The sequence below is a fragment of the Ursus maritimus genome, unplaced genomic scaffold (assembly GCF_017311325.1).
Source record: "Ursus maritimus isolate PB19 unplaced genomic scaffold, ASM1731132v1 scaffold_5, whole genome shotgun sequence".
NCBI lineage: Eukaryota > Metazoa > Chordata > Mammalia > Carnivora > Ursidae > Ursus > Ursus maritimus.
Genome location: NW_024426663.1, coordinates 71111455 through 71137102, shown reverse-complemented (window position 1 = coordinate 71137102; position 25648 = coordinate 71111455). Strand labels below are relative to the sequence as shown.

Genomic DNA, 25648 nt, shown 5'->3' with positions numbered 1-25648 from the left:
GGCGCTGCGCAAATAAACTGGTTAACAGTAACCACAAGCCTGTGGAGGGGAAAGGAGGCCAGTGTCCGGAATTGCTGTAACAGGTTATCTAAAATGTCCAGTCATCAATAAAAAATTACAAGACATGCAAGAAACAGGAGTACATGATCCAGAGATGAAAAGAAAACCAGAACAAAAAGGGCAATAGAAACTGCCTTTGAGAGGTCTTTGTAGACAGAGACTTCCAAGCAGCTATTCTAAACGTGTTTACAGAACTAGAGGAGAGCATGCTGAAGGAGGTCACGTGTGATGGCAGTGACTCCTCAGATAGAGAAGATCAATAGAGAGAAATTATGTAGCAGAACCAAACAGAAGTCCTGGAACTGAAAGTACAGTGAAGGAAGGGAAGAATTTTCTAGAGTGCTCAACAGATTTGAACTGTTAGAAAAAGGAATCAGAAAGCTTGACGATCTGTCTCTCTTTGTCTATCTGTGTCTATCTACCTACCTACCTACCTACATCAGTCTCAAGAACAAAGAGAAAAAAGATGAGAAGAAAAAGAATGAGGAGCCTCTGGGAAATGTGGGTTACCTCAAGTATAGCAGTGTGTGTGTAGTGGGGGTACGAGCGGGAGAACAGAGAGGGAGAAACAGGCAAAATGATGGAGGGAATACTGGTTTTGATGAAGAACATTCTCCCACACATCCAAGAATCTCAGCCAAGTGAGAGATCCACACCCTTAGTAAAGTACATTTAAAGATGAAATCAGTTTAGGTGTGAGTTGTTTGTCTAATTCTTATAGTTATTGTCACCTTGTGCCCTGGGAAAGCAATCTTCACCTCTTTCTCCACTGTGCCCAGAGAACGGATCTGGTTGTATAATTCCTTTCATTAAACACGGTTAGTTTAGGGAAATCATCATACAGATGAGGCCAGCAGTTAGGAAATTTTTAATGTTGTCTCCTGGGGCGCCTGGGTGGCTCAGTCGTTAAGCATCTGCCTTAGGCTCAGGGTGTGGTCCTGGAGTCCTGGGATTGAGCCCCACATTGGGCTCCTCCACTGGGAGCCTGCTTCTTCCTCTCCCACTCCCCTGGCTTGTGTTCCCTCTCTCACTGGCTCTCTCTCTCTCTCTCTGTCAAATAAATAAATAAAATCTTAAAAAAAAAAAAATTGTCTCCTGAGCAGGAATTATTTTTAAAAGCTTTTTCTCTAACTTGCCGATTTTATTACATTGGAACATGGCTGTTCCTCAAATCCCAGTTTGAGTAAAGAGAGTGACTATTACTGTGTCAGTATTTAACACGTGATGTTTTTTGATTTCAGGTAGCTGTACCCGTGCCTAATAGACCTCCCGATGCTGTCCGTAGTGATGCCACCTCGCTTAATCAGGTAAGATTGTATTTTTGAAAAGTGATAAAGCCCCTGTTTGCTTTGTTGGCAAGTGCTTACCGAGACTGCGTAGCTCAGTAGTGAAGAATTTCACTAACACCTTAGCGAGCAGGATAAGAAAAACTAAAAGGCAAATTTTAGTCCCCTTTTTCTCTTTCCGGAAAGAAAATTGAGCTACGTTGCTGGCAAGCAGATTATTTTAGGCCTGTTGTAGTGGACAGGCAAAATAAACCATCTTAGGAAGGGTAGGTGGTTTAGTCTCTTTTGTTTGGCATAAATAATTTGTTTCCCGATGCAGGAGATAGAATGCCCTATCAGTAGACAGATTCTGTGAGCATGCGAAGATTGATTTCGGAAACAAAAGGTAACCATAAAGATGAGAAAGGCCATTTTGTTTGTGTGAGTCAGAGGACTAAGCACGCAGATACAGAACAGAATATATAAGCTCTGATGGTACTTTGGGAGGGAACATCAGTCAGGACAGCCAGTTATTTATAAGTTTATGTGGTTTTTGATGCTAACTTTGGTATGCTTGATACGAGAACTTGTGCAGGATTTATGTTTGCTGGCAAATAGAAATCTAATTTCATGAGCCAGAAAGAATTAAGATTGGTACATATGTAATTGTATTTTTTTCTGCTCTATGGAATCAGGTGACGGAAAGAACAACACTTTTTTTCCCCTGAGATTAGTTTTTGCCTTTCACTGTTTTCCCCATCCCTGTTTCTTACCCATTTTTTAAGAATGCACCCATATTTATGTTCAATTAAAGCCTCATAATGACATTAATTTTAGTAAGGCACTGAAAGAACAGAAAAGGTTTGGTGGTTTCATGGTTCAGAAAACCCGGCAGTGCTGCTGTATTATTCTTGGGGTACTGAAATAATAAAAGGTATCTGCCGTAGATAAGAAAAGCTGAATAGTTTCCAAGGCTTGAATTTCTACACACACTAAGTCGAGAGAATTTTTTTCCTTGAACTCTTCTTCAGAGAAGTAGAACTTTTCATTAGTCTTCAGCAGAGTTGACTCTCTTGCTGGGTGATGAAGGGCAGTTTTTAAGTTAACAAATATTTTTTTGTCTAAATAACGGGCACCCATCATTTGACAGAGCATTTTGTCTCCTACGGTCATTTGAGAATACGATGAAAGCCACATTCTATTTCTTCAGAAACCATTTTTCATAAAACTTTGCATAAACTTCAAGGGAGTTAGGGCTGTTTTAAACTGAATCGGTTTTGTAGGAGCTACAGACCAAGTGGAAGAAATGTGATCTATGGTCAAGGAGATGAAAGGACACTTGGAGACTCAGGATGTAAATGTCGGGATAACTAGGGCACCCGTTCCAAGCACTGAATGATTCAACGTGGGCTTTGAATCCATGCTAAGTGCTGTAGACTTTCCGAGAAGGGATGCTCATTAGGGAGTGATGTTCGGAAGGCTCTGGTAGGAAAGCTGGCACTCAGCTGAGCTAATGTGCTGTGTAGCTCTTCTCTCTGTACCAGAGACGTAGGGCTTGCGGTTTGGCCGGGCAAGGGGATAAGAAGCAACGAGAGCTAACTGTAAGAGAGAAGGAGAACGTGATGCTGTACCGGGGGGGAGATGGGAGCGACCCCATGAGACAGTAGTGGGAGATGGTTGTGGATGGGCGGACCCGGAAGGAGAAGTGGAAGTAAGGGAGAGATGATGCCATTGCTCCATGCCAGGTGTTTACATTGAATCAGTAACTTTTTGGTAACTTTTAGCTCTACTCGTATCACTTCTGGGATAGGCTGTTTATCATGTCTGTAGGAGGATTTCTTCATCTTCCAACTGGTATGACATTACAGGTGTCCTTTGTAGTTTTTCATAAATAATAGGTAGAATGTGCATCCTTGGTAATCTAGAAAGGCTGAAGAATAAATCGATATTAGATGTCAGGCTTTACAGTTGGGGAGAATGAAAACAAATATCTAGTTTCCCCAGATACATATTTTATACCACTTATTCTAACAGGAGCTACTATTGTTATTAAATAAAGTTAGTCTTGGGTATATTGGTTATAGCATCCATTAAAATATTTTTTATTGAATTACCAGGTGTATTATAAAGTAGTACCTTTTTTGTTTGTTTTTTACTATGCTGCGTGTTGCCTGGGTGTTCCTTCTGCCTTTACTCACGTAGCTGTTCTCTGATGGTGGCTGGGCCGGGCTAGCAGGTCCAAGACGGCATCTTTCATAAGTTTAGGGTCTTTGTGCTGACTTCTGCCCAGAGTGCCTCTAAACTCCGCAAGGGCTCTTTCTTCACGTGATGGCTCATCTTCCGGGGCCTTTTTCTATGGCTTTCAAGGGGACCCCGAACTCTGTTTAGATTTCTGGAGCTCTCTTCTGTGTAGCTTCCCCCTCTCCGTTGCAGTCACATTCCAGCCACACAGTTTCCCGCAGCTCCGATCTTTAGCTCTTTAACTCGTTGAGATTGTTTTGCTCTGTTCGGCTCTCCCTTTTTGCCCGGCAGTCTGGAAAGTGTTGTCCGGCAAAGAGCTGTGATCTCTCGTTTGTGTCTCTTCTGTTAAGAAACACAAAACTGCTCACTCTTTGCAATGTCGAAGAACAAGGCCTCCCTCTGTCACGTAAAATTTGTCTTTTTCCTAGTTTTTGACAGTAGAACGGTACTCCGTCATGGCCAGAAGTGGAAGTCATAAACCTTTTCTTTGGTACACACCTTTTTATATGCCCTTCGTACCTCATCTGATTGCTTTTTACTCTGTGGTTTTCCAGTTTTTATCGTCTTTTGTTTTCTATGTGTTTCTATGTGTTAAAGAGCCTCTTTTATTTTCTTGTCTCTCTTCTCCCTATTCCCATTTTTTTGAGCTGCATTAATTTTACTTTTTCAGGACATTTAACATGTATGTATTCCTTTGCTCTCATCCCCATCTTTGTTTGAGTCTTATATTTGCGAATGATTCTATCAGTCCTTTTGCTAAGTGTTGCCCTGCCACCTTCATGTTGGATAAAGCTCCTCCTGTGGTAGGTTCCCCGAGAAGGGCTCATGTGTACAGTCTTCCTGTGGTTCCTGTTTATGTAAAACTGTTCTTCTATACTCTAGATGCTTGAAGAACAGCTTGCTTGGATATGAAGTCTTGAGTTTCTCAAAAACGGTGTTCCATCATTGCCTTGCTTTTGTATATGGCTTTTGAGAATTTTGATGCCAGCTAATTATCCTTCTCTAAGTTACTTGGTCTTTATCCTTGAAGCCCTTAGGATATTTTTCTTTATCTTTTTTTTTTTTTTTTTTTTTTTTGAGAGCCAGCGAGCAAATGAGTATGTGGGCAGTGGGGGAGGGCAGAAGGAGAGGGAGAGAGAATTCCAAGCAGGCTCCACACTCAGCGCAGAGCTTGATGTAGGGCTCTATCTCATGACCCCGAGATCATGACGTGAAATCAAGAGTCGGACGCTCAACTGATCGAGCCATCCAGGAGCCCCTATTTTTCTTTATCTTTAAAGCCTAATAGTTCTACTGGGCTCTGTCTCAGTGTTGCCTATTCCTGGTCAGTTTCCCCATGCCGCTGGTAAGCCTTTTTAATAGGTATATTTACATCTTCTTTTCTTTTCCACCAGTTTTCTAGGCTTATAATTTTAAATAGTAGTTCTCATTCATTATTTTGTTTTTCTTCTTTAAGTACTTCATTTTATGTGTGTTGGATCTTTTTCTGTCTTCTTTTAGCCACTTTGTCTCTGGTTTTTTACTTCTTTCTTGGTCTCATTTCTGTTCTCTTGGTTCTTTCCCTCCCTTTCTTTTATGTCCCTTATTAAATTTTGATCTGAATATGTTTTCCTCTAGGCATATTTCAATTTTTTTAAAAGATTTTATTTATTTGGGGGAGCAGAGTCAGAGGGAGAGAGAGAATCTCAAGCAGACTCCCCACTGAGTGCAGAGCCCCACATGGGGCTTGAACTCACAACCCTGAGATCATGACCTGAGCTGAAACCAAGAGTCGGATGCTTAACTGACTGAGCCACCCAGGAGCCCCTAGGCATCTTATAATTTGGTCTTCATTACTAACAGAATTTCCCCCCATCCCTTTCTTTCCTGAGTTCAGGTCTATCTTATTTCATTCCTTCATGTTTTTCGTCCATATGATGTTCTTAGTTTTTGAGTTTTAGATTCATGGTGTTTGTTTCATATTCCCACATGCTTGAGGGTTGTGTTATAGTTTTCTTCCATTTGGTCGTTGTTTTGTTTGGGGAAATTTCATTTATTATAATGTTTTGGTTCTTACTTCCTCTTTTAGTCTTATAGTAGCTTTCCACAGATAGGAGGCTGCTTACTGTTTGCAGTTTGTGGGTAAGATTGGTAGTTTGTGATGGTTTACAAGGTCATCTCGTTAAAGAATTCAGGATTGCCCACTTCTGTCAATGTGGCAAAGTTTGTTTTCTTTAAGAGGTGGATTTTTGGAGTGGGACATTGTCGGGAGCTGTTTTATTAAAATCATTTTTTTTAGTTCTCTTTATCTTAAATTTCCTGTCTTGCTGCTTTTTTCCTACATAATCCAGTCTTGAAAGGGGACTTCTTTGTTTTATCCTCTTCTCCCCCAGAAATGTTGCCTTTCTGGACTGCCACTTGGAGGCCTATAGACTTCTCATTCTTTTCTTTGTAGTCAGTGCTCTCATCTTTCAGGATTCTCTTCAGTACTTTCCTTTTTCCTTAAGGGGAACTTTCTGGAAGTGATTTTTCTTTCTTTTCTTCTCCTCTCTTCCACACTCTTCTGCGCTCCCTTCTTACCCCTGCTGCTCTCTCCAGTGGCTTTGAGAGGGTGCTCAGAATACCTTCTGAATACCAGGAATACCAGCTCCGCTAGAAATCAGTGCTTATTTTTCTGCTTATAGTGAAGTGAAGTTCGCGGTGTTCTCCGTCTCCGGTTACACTGTCTGTAGGCTTGGCGTCTGTGCAGTTTTATTTGTTCTCCGTGTTGATCTGGATGCTTTTTTGGAGCATGTGAGGATCTGGCAAGTACACATTTCTGAGCCTTTTGATTTAGCATTCAGTTTAACTTCGTGATACAGTTTTTAAAAATAAAATCAAGAACAAATTTACTGATAGGTCAAAGATCGTCCCACTCACACATGATACACAAGTAAGGCAATTTATAGGTGTTTTTCTTAGTTGTGTGTATACGGGTAAGTTTGTGAGTTTTAGTGATTTTTGTATCTAGACAGAGACAAAACAAAAAACAAGATTTTAGCTTTCCTTCTGAATACTGAAATATGAATGTCGGTCAGAATACTCAGAAAGTATGGGGCGCCTGGGTAGCGCAGTCGTTAAGCGTCTGCCTTTGGCTCAGGGCGTGATCCCGGCGTTCTGGGATCGAGTCCCACATCGGGCTCCTCCGCTGGGAGCCTGCTTCCTCTCTCCCATTCCCCTGCTGTGTTCCCTCTCTCGCTGGCTGTCTCTCTGTCACATAAGTAAATAAAAAAATCTTAAAAAAAAAAAAAGAATACTCAGAAAGTAAGCCTTGACGGTGTTCCTTATTATTTGGAAAACAGTTATTTTGCATTTATGATTGAATTTAGTTAAACATCCAATCCCTTGACTTTAGTCATATCTCGTGATGGCTCTGTTCTGTCTTTGCTTTCTCTGCCGTCTGTCAGAGGCAATATTGTCATTGAAAGAATAGAAAAATGTTCATATTCCTTTAATAGGATTTCTTTAGGAGAATTGGTTGTTTTTCATTTATAGGAATGATATCTGCAGGGTAAGAATACTGGTACTAACCTTAAAACTTAGTTGTCATATACTTGTGCACTAACACTGCCGTCGGTGACGGGTGTCAGCCTCCTGTGACCGTCTCAAGGGACCTCAAAGAGAAATAAAAAAGAAGGAACCAGAAAACTGTTAAACTGAGACATGCAAGAAGAATTTTTTAGCAGTCAGATAGATAGAAACATCACATATTAAGATGACCCCAGGGTCTTCTAGTGTCTGTGTGGAAATCAGAAAACCTTAATTTTTACATTTGTAAAAAATTATACCTTGTAACATGCAAGTATTTGGAGAAATGCTTGCTAGCATGTGTTCCCCCTTCCCCTTTTGTATATATAATCCCCTGTAGCTAACAAGCTTCGGGATAGTTCTTCAGAGCAGTGTGAAAGAATGTTTCCCAGGCCAGAGTCCTCAGTAAGACAACAAATAAAGCATTTACTCACCTACTTTGAGCCTGGCTTTCTTTCAGGCCACACGCTGTTGCTAATACCTTTTAAAATAATAATAATAGCTCACATTTATTGAGGTATAAATATTTATCAAGGATAATGCTTTGTAAAAGATGTATTAACCCCTTGGTTTTTTGAATGAGGAAATCGAGGCTCAGGGTGACAAGGAAACTTGCCCATTAATGGCAGAGCTGGATCTGAACCCGGGTGCATCATGTTTGACAACTTCCCCTTCGGGCTCTGGAATGTATCTTTGTTTTCATTTGTATGCAACACGGTCATGTATATTTGCCAACGTTTTACTGTTTGCAAAGTGATTTAAAAAAATCATTTTTAAAAATGATCACTTAATCCTCTGACATAGTACACAGAATCTTACAAGTCACCACTGTACGATAATTGTTGATTTGTATCTAGTTATTTTTAGAAGGCCATATAAAGGGAACAATGTTGAGTAATTGAGAGAATGAATCATTTATAGGACTATTATATGGGGTGATGGGGAAGAGAAAGAGCTTATTAAAATTGTACAAAGCATATTTAAAAAGAAATGGCATTTTCCTATGCATTATGGAAAATGTTTGTTAGAAAAAAATGTATTAAAAAGGAATAATCAGGGGCGCCTGGGTGGTGCAGTCGTTAAGCGTCTGCCTTTGGCTCACGGTATGATCCCAGCGTTCTGGGATTGAGCCCCACATCAGGCTTCTCTGCTGGGAGCCTGCTTCTTCCTCTCCCACTCCCCCTGCTTGCGTTCCCTCTCTCACTGGCTGTCTCTGTCAAATAAATAAATAAAATCTTAAAAAAAATAAATAAATAAAAAGGAATAATCAATAATTAAAAATAATAAGATCCCAGTGATGAAGAAAGTCAGATATGCTGACACGATGAGTCTTTACGCAGCATTTCAGTGGTCGTGGAAAGCCTGACGTAGCAACTGTTGAGAAAGGACAGAAGTACTGAGGCAGATCCCAGGGGGGTCAGAGTTAAATACAGATACAGGGAATACTTAGTATTGGCTGTTTGGGGAGTCTCTCCCTGTCAGTACTGCAAAGTACTGTCTAGTTTGAACGATAAACAAGTTAAATGCTGGGAGCTATGGCAACTTTTTCCCTATGTTTTCTGTATCTTTCTGCCCATCCTGCTTCATTGAAGTAAAGAAGTGACAGGAATATTTGGGCTAAGCAGAAATTTCATCTCCCTGGCAACCTGTTTTCTTGCAGGATGAGCTTGTGCTCAGGATTTAGGGTACCAGGGGACTGAAAGTTGGTGGTAGTCTCTGACGTTTATGTGTCTAGTATTGGTTTACAGGCTTCAGTTCAAAGTACCCTGTTAGTAAAGTTGGCCTAAATTTTGCTTGGTTAGAAGAGGCTGTAAATATTTACCTTATCTTCATCGTGTTTTAGTAAGAGGAGATTGACACATTCATTTCCGTGACTTGCTCCTTATCCAGATGTAGTTCATGGCTCCCCTTCCTATTATCTGATGGGTTCCCTCCTTCCCAAAAGTGGCAGGTGTTACAAAAAGCATTTGATGTACAGCTCATCTTTCTGTATTAGAAATAGTTATTTTTTTAATTTTTTAAATCAGAGCTTCAATTAGAATATGTTTCTTATGTAATAACTGACCATATAGCCTGTTTTTCTTTTAATGTGTTCTCAGAAACAAGTTACTGAGAATAGCTAGTTACTTCTATAAATCTTCTCCACAGTCTGCTTTGTACCGCCTCAGTGGTGACTGGAATCCCTTACACATTGATCCTAACCTCGCTGGTTTCGCAGGTGAGTTGCTTACAATAGGTACCAATGAAAACTGCTAGTTCGGTCACCTAAGTAACACTGAGAGACACTGCTACTTAGGAGAGCTAGTTTGAGTCATATTTTAAAAATAGCCCTCTCCTAACACATTCATGCTAAGGATTGGGAAGGGCAGAGATAGTGTTCAGAGGATGGTGTGCTTGGAGTTCATAATTCAGATTGTGGAGGATGAAAGCTAGTGCAGGGTTTTGATCGGACCTTGTGGGTGGGTGTCTGAGTTATCTTGAAGGGCAAGGACGTTGGAAGAGAGAGCAAGGGACTGAGAGGTGAGGGAAGGGATGGTCTGATACTGAAATCAATATGGAGGATTTCATGGTTACAGCCCCAGCTACACAGAGCAATTCTTTGTGTTCCCACATCTCTAACATGCACGCCTTTCTTGTTTCTTCTCTGTTTGTGTATTTCATAGTTTTCACCACGGAAGTATTTTTTACAAACTATTTTCCACGTTTCTTAAAATAGATGATATAATTCATCCGAGTGCCATTTGAAATCCTGAATTAATTATCCTTGGTTTTTAAACAGGAAATGTGCCTGTGTCTAACCAAATTCTCTTTTTTTTAGGTTTCGACAGGCCCATATTACATGGATTATGTACATTTGGATTTTCTGCCAGGCATGTTTTACAGCAGTTTGCAGATAATGATGTGTCGAGATTCAAGGCAATTAAGGTATATGTATATTATTGCATAATTTGAACGTTCCTTTTTTTATTTTTAGAGAAGAAAAGGAGTTTTAGTGACTTCATTTAATATGGTACTGTACTGAAGCAATGTACATTTCTCTTATTGCACTGACGTGGCAGTCAGCACGTGTTCCCTTGTAGCTGTAAATACCTCTTACGCTTGCACCGTGAAGGATATTGTATGCAGTTATAACTTCAGATTAATTGGATTGTTTCATAAATGACTCAGGAGTACACACATGTCAGCATATACGCATTAACAGAAACTTGAGATTTACCTTAAAAAAATGTTTTTTTCACTGTTGTAGTTTGCCCCAACTTAATTAAAAGTGTCAAGTGGCTGCGGTTGGAACTCTCATAAACGTCCACCAGTGTCAGCATGATGGCCGCTTACAGATTTTCATGTTTTCATCCCTTGTAAATTACAAAACCCCCCCCATCTCTGCACACGGGGCCTTTGCGGAGGCGTACGTGCAAAGACAGACACTGAAGACAAAGTTTAAGACGATGTCACGTAGCTCCAGAAGTTTCTGTCGCTTTGTGCTCCATGCAGCAGTGAAAATGCATTTTCTGATGTGTTGCCTATGATAAGATTGATGATTGTCATGCTTTTCATTTTATTACAATTACCTGTATTATTATGTGATCCTGTGTGCACAGAGCAAGTACAGTGGTATAGAAGACGATGAGCTAAGAAGTGGCATTATTTTGTCCTGCATGCCACCCAGCTCTTGGTCCCCAGACATGCTTGGTCCCACTTTGAGCTGCGTCTTTTCCTTTGTTCTGGGGGCTCCTTAACATGATGATACTTCTGTTTCTTGATTTGTCAAGATTAAAGACTATTTATGGGCTCCTTATTTTGAAAGATAAACTAGCTTATGCGAACTCTCTCCAGTGTCTGATTTTATCATACTGCTGTTTGTGTTCCCTTATGAATGTAAATGTATTTAAACCTCTCTTTTCTTCCTTTTATGTTCACTGACGTCCATCTGAACTTCTTTCCCCACAAGTAGGAAGGTTTCATTTTAAAACATGTGTAACCCCCAAACTCATTTCTTTTAAAGGCTCGTTTTTCAAAGCCAGTGTATCCAGGACAGACTCTACAGACTGAGATGTGGAAGGAAGGAAATCGAATCCATTTCCAAACCAAGGTATGAGTCATGCAGGTGGGGGTTCCTTGTTTTGTTACCTGCTTCGCCACACCCTGTAACCCTGGTCCACCCTACAGCGTTCTTTGGGTGAGTGCTGTGGGTATGATGGAAAACCTAGAAGGTGTTTTTTAAATCAGCGGTACCTTTTAATTGAAAATAAGATGCCTCTGTACCTTCTTTTTTATTTTGTTTTACTTTTTACTGAATCGGTGCCCGTATGTAGGAGTGGCACAGCTGTTGGGAAAACCCAACCAACCCTGTCTTTTTGGCTCAGCCAGTCAGTCAAGTCGTTGTCAAACTATAATCTTCAGGAGATTAAAGGCATGGCTCTCACACAGATATAAAATGCAAGTATGACAGAACTCTGTGTAATTGCTTCATGGGGGAGCTGGCGAGATGATAAAGTTAGAGCAACAATGTTTATGTGGTCCAGCAGCACCCGCTCTCAAATAATCTTGCTGCAATAGAGGCAGAACTAATTAACATCCTATAGAACAGTAAAACCATACCCTTTACGGTTGTGTTTTCTACTGGCTGGAAGTCATGTGATCTTGATCACACCAAAATCCAGAAATTCACACCTTGTGTCACAGAGGTTGGGCCTATTTAAGAGTAGGTGACAAGACAGAAAATAAGTATGTCTCCCTGAAGAGCTAAGTAATGTTTGGGTGAAGCTAATAGCAGTGTTCCGGTAAAATACTAAAAGGACGTGCAATCATCTCTTTATTTGTAAGATTTTTCAAGATAATTTTCGTGAACGTGGTTGACCAGGCTGGTACTATTTTGGCCCGATCATTTTGTACTTGTTAAAAATCGGGTGGTGTGTGTTGACCAGTGTAGACACCACCATGAATAATAATAGTAGCTATTAAATGCCATCTCTAATATGCCCAAGAACTCTCCGTTCAATAGAAGAAAATCTAGGTTCAGGGCTCTTAAATACTTTCTCACGGTCACACAGAAAGTGGGCAAACTGGGGTACACACCCTGGTCTTCCCGGCTCAAAGCCTCAATCCCAGAGCCCTCGCTCTTCTTACTGTTATCACAGTTTCTTTCATCAAGAAATAACTTTGCAGAACTGTGCTTTCTGTGGCTGTCTTACTCCTCATTAGTTCCTGCGGCTTGCAGTGTCACTCTCCTGCTTAATTTGTGTGTACCCTTCCTTTCCCGTGGCCTCCTGTCTCCTCGGCTTCCTTTCAAGCTCTCTCTTGCCCTTAGAGGCAGCCCCTGACGACTCACTCCCCTTTTCCTGCCCCCCACGGACTCACATATGGCCTGTCTCTGAAATCCTCTTGCAGTTAGTATTTGTGCCACCTCTTCCAGAGCCTTCCTATTTTCTAATTATTTTGAGTAAGTTTTATTTTTTTAGTAAGATGAAATCTACAAGCGGTCAGGTCCATGACCACATTACAGGTTTTTATTTTCCTCAGTTGCAGTAATGAACAGCATAGAAGTAATCTCCATGGATACAGACTTAAAGGGCTGAGAAATAATTTAATGTCTAGAGTACCTTCTTGCCATTTTGATAAATTCTAAGCATATCTTCCTTTCTTTTCACTGTATTTGCCTCTCCCCCCCTCCCGTGATTAGAAGTATTCTTTCCTATTAGTTATATATATAGGAATTCTTCTTTCCTTTCTTCCCTCCTTCCTTCATGTTGTATTTTAAGAAACATTTTAAACTAATGTTCCAAAATGACATGCTTGGCTTGGTTACAAGAAAGTAATTTACTAAAGTGTATTTTGTTCATAAATTGTCTCTTTCCATGCCTTGCACTGTATATAATTAGAAATAAAATGAGCAAATTGTTTGAAAGATCTTTTTTCTGAAGTACGATGGCGAGTGGTCAAGGGAGAATGATCTCAGTTGTTAAAAATCATTTTTAATAAATGCTGCCCTAATTTTTAGGCCCGATCCTGCCCATTTGTAGCAATACCATAATTTTATGAAAGAGTAGCTATTGTAATAATGTTAGATGAAGGATTAGGGATTAGAATTTGAGTTCCTTTCATGAGTATTTTGATGAAAGTCTATTTAAGCATTTAGTTTATGCTATGTACCCTTCCTATTTGAGAGAAGAACTAGAATTATTACCTTAAAAAGATCACTGCGGTCTGTTCTAGCAGATTTTATTCTCTGAATAGAACAGATGTGCTTTGAGCATCAGTACCTCATGGATACTCTGTCGTGCCTGGTACTGTTTCTAAGAATTCAACAATTCTCACCCTGGCTCCCCATCAGACACACTTATGTTTAAAAAATAATCTCCGGGGCGCCTGGGTGGCACAGCGGTTGGGCGTCTGCCTTCGGCTCAGGGCGTGATCCCGATGTTCTGGGATCGAGCCCCACATCAGGCTCCTCCGCTATGAGCCTGCTTTTTCCTCTCCCACTCCCCCTGCTTGTGTTCCCTCTCTCGCTGGCTGTCTCTATCTCTGTCAAATAAATAAATAAAATCTTTAAAAAAAAAAAAAAAATCTCCCCAAATACCAATGCCAAGGATCCACCCCAGGTCATTTAAATTAGAATTTTTGGAGATGGGATCTGGTTACAGGTATTTTTTAAAAGGGCACCTGTTGATTCTACAGTTAGGGTTAATAACAGTTATATTAAAACAGCAAGCCTTTGTGTTTATTCGTCTTGACATTTAATCTATAAACTTGATTTAATTTGGGTTCTTATTTTTTTCTTACGAGGAAAAACTGTCGTTTTCTTGTAGTGACTGTATACTGTTTTACAACAGTATTGTGTTTTTATTGGAATTATTAGAGTGAATTGGTTTTTTTTCCCTGTCCTACATCTCTTTTAAGGTCCAAGAAACTGGAGACATTGTCATTTCAAATGCGTATGTCGATCTCCTGCCAACATCTGAGATTTCAGCAAAGACACCCTCTGAGGTGGGTTATAGAAAAACTGGTAGCCAAGTCATTTCCTGATTGATGAGTTTCAGTTAAGATTACTTTTAGAATGTTCTGGCTGCTTTAGAAAATTAAGAGCTATAAAAGATTCTTAATTCTGGAAGGACGTTTTCCCTAACTGCTTCAAGTAAAAGGAATATTTTGATAATTTAGGAATTTCTTTAACTTTTTTTAAGGGAGATACTGGGGTGCCTCTCAAGAGAAAATAATTTTCTAGTTTTAGAGTAACTGAATTAGTTGTTTAATGAGAAATCTTAAGCTAACAATATTTTGGAGAAAAATAGAGGAAAAAGTCAAATATACTGTGCCTTTGCTTGATTTAAGATTTGTGTAAAGCTGTGTATGCAAATATAAAATCAATAGCATGTATTATTTATTAAAACATTTCTGTTATTCTCTGTGAATGTGAGGCTTTTAATGTAAATGTTTATATTCTCGGTCTTCAGAATAGTAACTTTGTACTGTTGAGATTCTCAGACCCATGATCTTTAATTGTCTGTTGTAAGCTCCATCATCCCATAAAGGCCTGAAAATTAAGATCCCTTAAGAAGAATCTAAGATCAAAAACTTGAGAAGTGTTAGAGCTACAAGGAGATGTGGGCTTCACATAACTTAATCCCATTTTACAAAGAAAGAAACGAGACCAGAGAGGTTGATTGATTTGTCTAGTATCTTCCTGCTCCAGTTAGTTAGGACCTAGGTTGTCTAGCTCCTGCTGTACTTTAAAATATTATTTCTGAATGCTCATAAAAGTAAAAATCCTCTTACTAAGACTGAGGTCCTGGGTGACATGAATAAACATAAGGAGAGTGTTACAGGAGCCTGGTGTAAAAGAATGAGGTTGCCTTATTCTTACACAGATTTTTAAAAAATTACTTTATTGCATGTACGTTTTGTAATCCTTTTTCCCCTCGAGTCATTCTTACAAAACTTTTCAAGTTAAATTTTTTCCTTTTACTAGGGTGGGGAGCTCCAGAGTACCCTGGTATTTGAGGAGATAGGTCGCCGCCTTAAGGATATCGGGCATGAGGTGGCAAAGAAAGTAAATGCCGTATTTGAGTGGCATATCACTAAAGGTGGACACACTGCAGCCAAGTGGAGTAAGTCGTATCCCTGCCTTTAAGCTATTCTCAGGTAACTCTCAGTAAATGGAGATGCAGTACCCTTCATATCATTAAAGCCCGTTTCTTTGAAGGTGGGTCAACCCTACCTACCTACCTACGTACCCTTTCATGGAAAATATCAGATTTCAGGGTACTCAGACTTGTGTCTTTCCGAGATGTAAATAAAAGAGTCCATTAAAATGAAAACACCTCTTTCAGAGATTTCATTGTAATACCTGAAATGAGTACTTTCAAACAGTCATGTTAGTTATATGCTGCTTTAAGCTTTAAATGCCCCTTACACAGAAAGCAAATTCATCAGGTCAGATGAAATCGTTTTAGGTCATCGTATTTTGACACTTTCAAAATTGTTTTCTTCATGTGAAAATATTAATGATTTTGATTATCACCTTAATTATCAGATTGCTATTTAAGACTGCCTGTTGGAGTGCCTTGGAAATCTGTGTGTTGTATTCCTCACTACAGTTAAAGACTGGTATGAAACGCTCACTGAGAGCAGAAAATTAAAATACATCTCTGAATCACCCGAAACTTTTTTTTTTTTTTTTTTTAAAGATTTTATTTATTTATGTGACAGAGAGACAGCCAGCGAGAGAGGGACACAGGCAGGGGGAGTGGGAGAGGAAGAAGCAGGCTCATAGCGGAGGAGCCCGATGTGGGGCTCGATCCCATAACGCCGGGATCACGCCCTGAGCCGAAGGCAGACGCTTTAACGACTGCGCTACCCAGGCGCCCCTGACCTGAAACTTTTTGAAATAGTCTTCTGTTTGTTACTTTTCCTAGAAAAACGTTTTTGAAGTTTTGTTAAACTAAGTTTAGATCAATATTAACAACCTTCTTCGTAATACGACAGTCACGGTTTTTGTGAAGCAGCGTATGTTGATGACCTATGACTGGATATATAAAGATGCAAAGAAGAAGATAGTGATCAGTCTAATTACATTACCCACAGTTCCCATTTTGATGTTCATTCTTCTGGAGAGACTGTGCTTCTAGGAAGTTAACTCAAAAGGGGGGGAAAGGCAGAAATGTTAATAGGTAGGTAGTCCCCCTAATTTCAAAGTGTCTAAGATTTTTTTCTGAAGAATTTCATAGATTAAGACTGTGTGTGCAGGTGTTATCATGTGCCTTTCTTTATTCTTTCTGTCCTTCCATTTGTCTTTCTGTCTTCCCGTGGTGAAATTCAGCTTTTTCCCTAGGAATGAATGTATATTGGAAGTTGAGTGACAAATAAAAGCACAGGCTTTTTGAAGATACCGGTAGAGGAGAGGAATGAGCTCTGTAAGAGAGAAGGTGCTGGAACCAGGTGTCTCACAGGTGGCAGAGCAGAGCACTGTAGGGATTGGCACAGTGTGCCTGTGATTCACTGGTGGCAAACAGGGTACTTTCCTTCAGTTTAGTGTTGGTAGCTCACTCAGATTTTCCCTCTTGTCTTGGTGACGCTTGCCTTGTAGGCAGTATTAGAAAATGTGCTTCCCTTTACAAGTGACCTTTAATTAACTTAGGAGAAGGGTTTTTCCTGACATTTCCACTGGAGAAATGGGAATATCAATATCTTGTTAATAACTACGTATTATAGATAATGTCTTGTGGCTTTTGCTTGTCTTACCATCTCTTCTCTAGGGTCTTGGTTATTAAAGCTCATCGTTGTGTGGGATCTGAAAGCTTTCTCTGAAAGGGTTCACCGTGCCCTTTGGTCACCTGCCTGTCTGTTACTGACCTGACTCTCGGCTTTGTTGTAGCTGTTTTCACTTCAGGCTGTTGTTTTCTCCCAGGCTTTGTGTCGCTGAGCTCAGTCACCGTGGCTGGCCTCTTGGCTTACGGTATCTCAGAGAACGATTCCATGTTGGCATCTTTTTCGTCTTGGCAGCTTAATGACATGAAATTGAGGATTGAATGCTTTGATTTAGGGACTATACAGCATTTTTTTTTTCACGATCAGTTTTAAAAATGTTTAACACTTCAATACCAAATATTTTATATTTTATGGATTTATTTATTTGAGAGAGAGAGCTCACGCACACACGCTGGAGGAGGGGCAGCGGGAAGAGAGAGAAATCCTCAAGCAGTGGGAGCCAGAAGTGGGGCTTGATCCCAGGACCCTGAGGTCATAACCTGAGCTAAAATCAAGAGTCAGGCGCTCAATGAACCGAGTCACCCAGAAGCCCCCAAATATTTTGTATTGTAAATTGCTCTTTGTTGTCACAGCCTGGTTCACGTCTCAGCAGACCGGAACTGGTTACAGAGGGTAGGCTGAAGCTCCTCCGTTCACCTTGGCTGGACTTGGGTGTCCCTGGAGTTGCACAGGTGACTGACTGCACAAGTCTCAAAACCAAGCGGTTTGGGCTTAGTGGCCTAAGAGGTGCATTCTAACCCACAGATCTTGGACTATGCCCGTCTTCCCCTCATCCCCTGCCATGCCATCCAGACCCCACCACCACCACCACATCTCTGGGGCAGCTTGTGTGTTTGGGGGTGAGGAGGGTAAGGAGAATTGTTTTGTTTTTTTTAAATTTTTTAAAGATTTATTTATTTTAGAGTTGGGGGGAGGGCAGAGGGAGACAGAGAGTCCCAAGCACACTCCCTGCTGAGCACAGAGCCCCACATGGGGCTTGATCTCATGACCCTGAGGTCATGACCTGCGCTGAAACCAAGAGTCCCATGCTTAACTGACTGCACCAGCCACGCGCCCCACAGAGTGCCTTTTAAAACCAAAATAGTGTCAATCTAGGGAGAATTAGGTGAGTTCTGGTGTCAGTGCTGCGTCAGGGTTGGTTTGGGCTGTGGAGGAGGAGTCGTAGCTGTGCCTTTGAGGTTAGGCCCCTCTGAAGCCTGTCCTGCAGGGTCATCCAGCAGCAGGAGGGCAAAGGCCAGTGTGGCCTCTGCCTCGCTGGGAGATGACTGGAGAGAGGCTGGAGAGCCTGTGCTTTCCTTTCTCACGGACTGAGAGCACATAACAGAGAGATGCAGGCCCTGGATCTGGCTAAGAAGCTTGGAAGACTCGCTGTCCCTTCTTATTCTGCCTCTGGAGACAATGTTTTGTTTACAAAATATTGTTTTAGAGTTATTAAAACCGTTATGATCCACACAGAGTGCTTCTTCACGTAGATAGAAATCTAGAAGCCCATTTTTCTTATTTCACCATTAATATTATGTTATATAATGTATAATATACAGTTACTATATAATAATGTAAAAATAATATTATATAATATGTAATAATATAATAATATCAAGGACATGTGGTCTTGTTATCTCTGTCTTTTCATTACTCTAAAATGTCACTGAAAGCCTTGCCCTGTTTGAACACCTTTTTCAAAGATGCTGTGGCTTCAGGTATTTTACGCTTTTGAAGGAAGGTTATCCTTTGGCTTTTTACTTTCCTCGGGATTCTTTGATTAGGTTGCAGAGGTGCAGATGGGCATCAGCTGGAGAAATAAATCTCTGAATTTCCTTTGAACAGTTCTCTTACTGTGTTGGGATCATTTATAATCGTATATCTCCTCCCATTTGACCTTGGGTTTCAGCCTGAGAAAGAGTCGCAGATTAATTTTTTATTACTAGCTTCTGGTACAGTCTGTAACACAGTAGCCTCTTTCCACGTATGTTGATTGAATGCTAAAAGCCATGTAGGATGCATCGTCTTAGATGGAATCATATGTCTGCTTTTTTTAAAAAAGCGCTGAAATTAGTGCCTTTCCCTTTTTTTAGAACAATAGTGTGTTGTGTGGATATTTTCTATTTAATATGGGTGAAACATCAGGAACAGTGTGACACCACCGAAGCCTTTTACAAGTATGCAATGTGGCTTGCAATATTTATTACTGTTAATTTCTAAAGCCAGCCAAAAGTTGTTCTGGTAAACCCTTCGGATCCCGTTCTGTTGTTCTGAGCAACTGTTAAAATTCAGAGGAAATGAAAGATGGCAGGAAGGCGTAAAGAAGGTAAAGAATCAGAGGCTTTATGTGGCCCAAAGAGTAGCCTGAAAATTAAAACACAGCTGCTGCTTTCAGCGACTCCAGAAACCAGAAAGTCTTAAAGTGGAAAGGTTTTTTGTTTTCTTTCCCTCCTAACTCATTGACGACAGAGCCTGGCTGGAACTTAAATGATGGCAATGACTGTCCCTGTCTGTCCCCCCGTGTGAATGAGTTGAGTACAGCAATCCTATATTTGTTTATGGAGAGTTGCATCCTTGGAGCTCCTCCATGCTCTGTAATACAGGTTTCATGCACCGTATTTTCTTCCTGAAATCTGAAAAATTCTGAATTCTAAAACCCACTTGGCCCGAAGGAGTCCAAAATAAGGAACCTATTTGTATCTATAAGTAATCCTGAACAGAATTGATAAGAGACATGGAAAAGGTACTGTCGGCTTTCACACAACAGGAGGATTGGTTCATTCAAATAATAATTGAATGCTTACTATGTGCTAAGTTCTCTGCTAGGTTGCACATTACAAATATGAAAAGATAGGCAGGAATAACTCTTAGAGGCAGTGTGCAGGAATGTTTGAATACAAAGGTTGAAGAAACAAGTTTTGTTGTGTTGCAGACGAAAGGGAAGGAAGACCTAAGTTGAGGTCATGGCAAGAATGGAGAGAGGAGGGCCTCTCTGGATAATTGTTAAGAAGAGTTGACCACCTTGGCTACTGATGATGTCTGAAAAACAAGAGGAACAAGACGGGGTCCAAACTAATGGCAAGGTTGGAGTCCTTGGGGCTGGGGATGTTGAGTCCATTGCCAGATGTGTGAAACACATGGGCAAGGAGATGGGTTTAGGGAGCAGGTGATAAGCCAGGTGCTTGTGCTTACCTTAGCAGACTGAGATCTGGACTAGGGGGTGGAAACGGTGGGCCTGGAACGTGGGATAGACTCTCGGTCAGGAGAAAGACTTGGAAACCATGCTCGCGGAAATGGTAGTTGGAACTCAGAGCGTTAGCTTTGCTGGTGTGCGTCATGGCGGGCAGGAAGAAGATGAAGGGAAACTCCTGTTGATCCTGCAAGAGTATCTGCTCTCAGCTCATGGCTCCAGCATTTCCATTTGTCTCTACATAAAGTGAGCATCTTAGAATGTGGCCCATGAATCTTAAATATGCAATTTATCGTAACTCTAGGCTTGAATATTACCCCGTCTCCAAGTAAGCATCTATCAGTTGTTCGATTGTATCCAGTGGCTGTAAAATAGCCATACAACTGAAACTTTTGATGAAGACAGATTTATTTTTGTGTAGTCATGACACAGTGCTACTGGGTAAAAATATGTTCCATTTTCCTTAGGATGATAGGTTTAAGCTGGTTGGCACTGAACAGTTTGGTTGTTTCTTCCCCTAAAGGAAATTGAGTGTCTTTTCGTGTATTTGTAGTCTTTTCCATTATTAGGAACATAATTGGAGTTAGAATTTATATAGAACATTTATACTATGCAGTATTGCTTGAATATTGCTAGTTAAGTAATGAAGTTATTTGGGTTTAAAAAATATATACTGAAATTAATTGTGTAAAGCCAAGTCTACATATTTGGACCAGATCCAGACATCTGTTATGCCTTATGTGACGATGACTGGACAAAGACGTTCTTTAAATGTTAGAGGTCATTTGTTTTGGATCTTGGAGATTGGCTAGAATGTAGAAGGATATATACAGATCTGGCAACGGGCGTTCTTTTAAGAGCAGAGTACATTCATCCTGGAGGACATACCAGTTGGTCATTAGAACCTATTAGCTCCTGGGGCCGCGCTCATCTTCTACCGGTCAAATTACTTCACCTTTTCGGGTTTCTCAGCTGTGATAGAAACCAAACCTTACGGGCACTGGTTCCACATACGGATTGGGATCATGGATTTACAGAAAAGTCTTAAAAGATGACCTTTGGAAAGAAATACGGTGTCCGGGGCGGGAGGGGGACTGTGTATTGGAGCGGTGCCTACTTCAGCTCCATTTCCTTCGTGGTGGTGGCTGCTTCCCGTGTCACAGCTTAGCCCTTGCCTGCGTGCCCGTGCGCATTCACACACATAGTCGCTTGAAACTGCTAGCGCTTTCCATCTTGCTGTGGGTGTTATTCATCTTAATAACTTCTTTTTGTAGTTTTTGTATTTTGAAATGATTTCAGACTTAAAAGTGGCAAGAATAACGCAGAAAACTTGTGTCTGTCTTCACCCAGTTTCTCCAAATGATGATTTTATTCCATATTCTTTACTATTTTCTTTTCGTCATATATCTTAGAATCATTTTTCTGAAGATTTGAGAGTAACTTGCAGATACAGTGTCCCTTTATTCCCAGATACTCCAGTAGCGTCTCCTAAAAGCAAAGATTTTCTGTTATCTATTCATAAAACCATTATCAATATCAGGAAAGTAACATTGACACAGTATTATTTAATCAGCAGACCTTACTGTTTCTCCAGTTGTCCCACTAATGTCCTTGATAGCCGAAGAATACTAATAGTAATAATAATAATAATAATAATAATAATAATAATAGAAATGAAGAAAGAAAAAGAAAGAACTGCCTGGGGTCCATTTGGGATCAGATAATGCATTTCATCGTTAAGTCGCGTTAGCCCTTTAATCTGGATGAGTTCCTCAGTCTGCTTTTGCTTTTTGGGACCTTGACATATTTGAAGAGTAGAGCCCAGATATTTTCTACGTCATGATTATTAGATTGAGTTTGAGTTTTTGCCAGGAACGGCACAAAAGTATCGTGTCCTTCACGGTGTGATTTAAAAGAAATCTTTATTTTTAATTTAAGTTTTCCTTTTGTTGTTGTTACTATTTTTTTTTTTAATAGAAGTGCTTCTTCTCTGTGCTTTCCTTATCATTGATTAACAAATAGTTTCTAAGTACTTTCTATTCAAGGAAATGTGGGGGATACAAACACAAGACATTCTTGTTTCAGTAAAGAATTTATCATCTTAAGGAAAGGAGGCATCAGTAAAGTTAACTGCTTTCTCCTGTGATACCCCTTTGTGATTTCTAAGGTACATATATCTCAAGACTGTCAGAGGTCCCCAAATTTCCAGATGCCCTGTTCTCATCTAACACCCCTCCCCTATTAAATGCTGTAAAGTACAACGGAAATTTTAATGGATTCTTTCAGAGCCTTAATGATTATATATACAGAGCTCACATCAGTCACAAAGCTTTTAAGATCATTTCTACCAGTAAGAGAAAATATATACAATCTGTTTCTTCATTTCAGTAAGATTAGCCATGACCTTACCGTTGTCTGTAAACTCAAGGTGATGGTGATGGGTGATGAGGCTCCCGCACGAGCCATGCAGTAGACCGTGACCTGAGCTACCCTGGGATTGGCAGTTCCACTCCTTTACCCCCACTTCCTGTGTTCTGGCTAAGAACCTTCTCTTTCTTAGCTCTCTTTTCTGTCATCAACCCTAGTTACTAGCTTTCCACAGAAGGAAGTTTTACTGCTTTGCAAGAGTCAGGGCTGGGGAGCTGCACAGAGAACCAGGGGGAGTGAGGACAGGCAGAGAGCGACGAGCCCCCATCAGCTCAGAGACTCAGTCGCACATGTGTGTTAAGATGTGTGCGGTCCACCTCCACGCCTGAGCAGGTCGTGTGGACTTCAGACTTACTTATGAAGAATTAAAATCATGAAGGTTGTCTGTTGAACGCCAGAGGTTTGCTTTTTAGAATTTAGAGGCTTTCCTTCCTCTCTCCCTTTACTTCCCCAGCCTTCCTGACTCCCTCCTTCCCTCCCTTTTTCTCTCTTTCTTTCTTTTCAACGCTGCAAGCCTTACATGCAAACACATGTACTGGGTGAGTGCCAGTAAGAACAGAGCCTTTGCTCCCGCACACCTGACTTTAGTACCTGGCTTATCGTCTGACACCCGTGGTAGAAACCCTGCAGTGAAGTGAGTGAATGAAGTATACGAAGCAAGAAATTGCCCTTCTCCTTCCCAACATAACCATTATCGTCAGGCTACTACTGTTTTACCTTCGTTGGCAAAATTCTGTTCTCTCAGAGAGTTGGAGTGATTTAATTTTCTCTCCGGAGCAAGTCTCAGTTAAGCAGCATGTGGTTAAGCGCTGTGGCTTTTCCTCACGCATGCGTAGCTTCTCCGTGGCCCTCAACTGGGAGTTCTCTACACACTGTCAAGGGGCAGCGTTGCGGTTGTAGCTCCTTCCCTGTAGCAAGAGAGAGAGCGCCCTCCAGAGGCTGACGCTAGAGGAGTGGAGGACTGGTCTCCGTCACATGTTGAGACGGTTTAAACTTTCTAACATGTAGCTGCGGCATCCTGCTCCCTAAATGATACAGAGAGAGCCACGAATGTGAGTTTTCATAGCTTTCCCAGTTCCGCAGCCTACTTCTGGGATGCTTAATACTTCTGTCAGAAACAGTTAAGGGAAAAGAAGCTGATTTTAATGTTTATTTGCAACAGTGAGGGCAATAAATATTTTATGAATTGTAAGTGCAACAAACTATTAGAACATTTTTACAAATCTGTTTTGACTGTCTTGCTATCCATGACAGAACGTTTGATGAAAGCAGGTATTTGAAAGGTGACTAGAGTATGTGTTTCCTTCCCCCAACCCAGCCAACATGCACCTGTTTTAAAATTCGGCTTTTGGGCACCTGGGTGGCTCCGTTAGTTGAGCCTCCAACTCTTGATTTCGGCTCAGGTCATGATCTCAGTGTCTTGAGATCGAGTCCTGTGTTGGGCTCCGTGCTAGGCATGGAGCTTGCTTGAGGTTCTCTCTTTTCCTCTCCCTCTGCCCTTTCACTCCCACCCCCTGCTCACATACTCTCTCTCAAAATAAATAAGTAAATAAAATAAAATAAAACAAAATTGGGCTTTCCTTCTTTGTTGAGTATAGTGTCTACATTTGAACCTAAAGGCCTTAACCATGTAACGTCCAACAACTTAACTTCGTTACATTATTCTACATTAGTTAACATTTAAAATGTCTCTGTTGTATAAACTTCTTCACTGAGGTGAAACTATTGATCTATTTTTTTTCAAGGATTTTATTTTTAAGTAATTTTATTGGTCGAATCGCACGCTCTACCGACTGAGCCAGCCAGGTGTCCTTGATTTGACTGTTTTCAACAACTTCTTTATAAAAAGACATCTTGAAAAATAAAAGATTTTCTAAATTTTTCTAAAGGATGGATAACATAAAATGTCGAAAGCACCACATGAACTTGGAAACTATAAAAATGTTTGCATTTCGGTTGGTTTGTTTTACTCTCTATTGTGAACAAAAAAAATACACGTTGCTCTCTTCCTGCTCTTGACAGCTATAGACCTAAAAAGCGGTTCTGGAAAAGTGTATGAAGGCCCTGCAAAAGGCTCTGCTGACGCCACCTTCACCCTTTCAGATGAAGATTTCATGGAAGTGGTCCTGGGCAAGCTTGACCCTCAGAAGGTAATGTCCTGACATGCCCACTCATCATCTTCGCTTCCTGTTTGACTGTTGTAGTTTTTAGCTGCTTCCCAAATGCTGACTTACGAGACAAGTTTCTTACCACTGTGAAGGAGACTCAGGGGAGTCTGGGTTGACAGCTCATAACTATTTTTAGTGTAGTTCCACATAACCCCCTGTAAAACGGAATTTCTTCTTCAGTCTTGAGTAAAACAATATAAAACCCACACCTAGACCTTTAAATATAATCTGCCATTAGTTCGGAGGTGAAAAACCATTTATTAGTAGATACTTCCTAAAATTTGAAATTCATTCCCGATGTAGAAGATTAAGAACTTGTCTTAACGATCATCATTGAAAACTGGAAATAGAAGGATAGGCCAGTAAGAGCCGGTGTCTTACTTAAGGGGAGACACTAAGAGGGTTTTCCATGGAAAATAATGATGAGGATAGGAGTGTGCTCTCTGACCATTTTTTGTGAATGTTGTTCTGAAGCTTTTGGCCAGTCCACAAATACACAAAATTAAACTGATGTACCAATTAGAATGAAGGAGACACCCTTGTTACTTTGAAACCCGATTATGTAGCGAGAAATCCCAAAAGAATCAACTACTGATTCTTAGAATGAAGGACTTCGAGCTAGTGGTTGCATGCTCGATAATTATTAAAAAAAAAATCGCTTTCATGCAGCAGCAAACCCAACTAGAAGATATCACTGAAAAAAGAAGTTGTTGATAATCCCAACCCAAACTGTGGAGTACCAGTGACTTCCCTAACAAGGAAAGCTTGTTTGAAGACAACCATGCACGTTTACAGGGAACAGAGCCATTGAATACGTGAGAGAGTATAGTTTTCCTGGAAAGAAGGACTAATTTAAAAAGATAGTCAAGTAGTACAGTATTAAAAGTAGGACCTTTGACATCAGATAGACCTGAGTTTGAATCTAAGCTCTGCCACTTCCTCTCTCAATCTTGATTTTCTCATTGGTAAAGTTAAGACAATAATTGTAATAATCCCAAAGGCCA

The 25648-nt window shown here is 40.5% G+C and overlaps 1 protein-coding gene across 1 annotated transcript in view; it reads left to right on the top strand.

Annotated features, from left to right (window-relative positions):
- Positions 1–25648, top strand: part of HSD17B4 (hydroxysteroid 17-beta dehydrogenase 4) — a 91656-nt gene that overhangs the window by 53760 nt on the left and 12248 nt on the right. The window contains exons 17-23 of the mRNA XM_008699015.2: positions 1302–1367; positions 9261–9330; positions 9931–10037; positions 11116–11202; positions 14010–14096; positions 15079–15217; positions 24499–24626. Of these exons, the coding sequence (XP_008697237.1) occupies positions 1302–1367; positions 9261–9330; positions 9931–10037; positions 11116–11202; positions 14010–14096; positions 15079–15217; positions 24499–24626 (684 nt within the window). The remainder of the gene's footprint in view (positions 1–1301; positions 1368–9260; positions 9331–9930; positions 10038–11115; positions 11203–14009; positions 14097–15078; positions 15218–24498; positions 24627–25648) is intronic.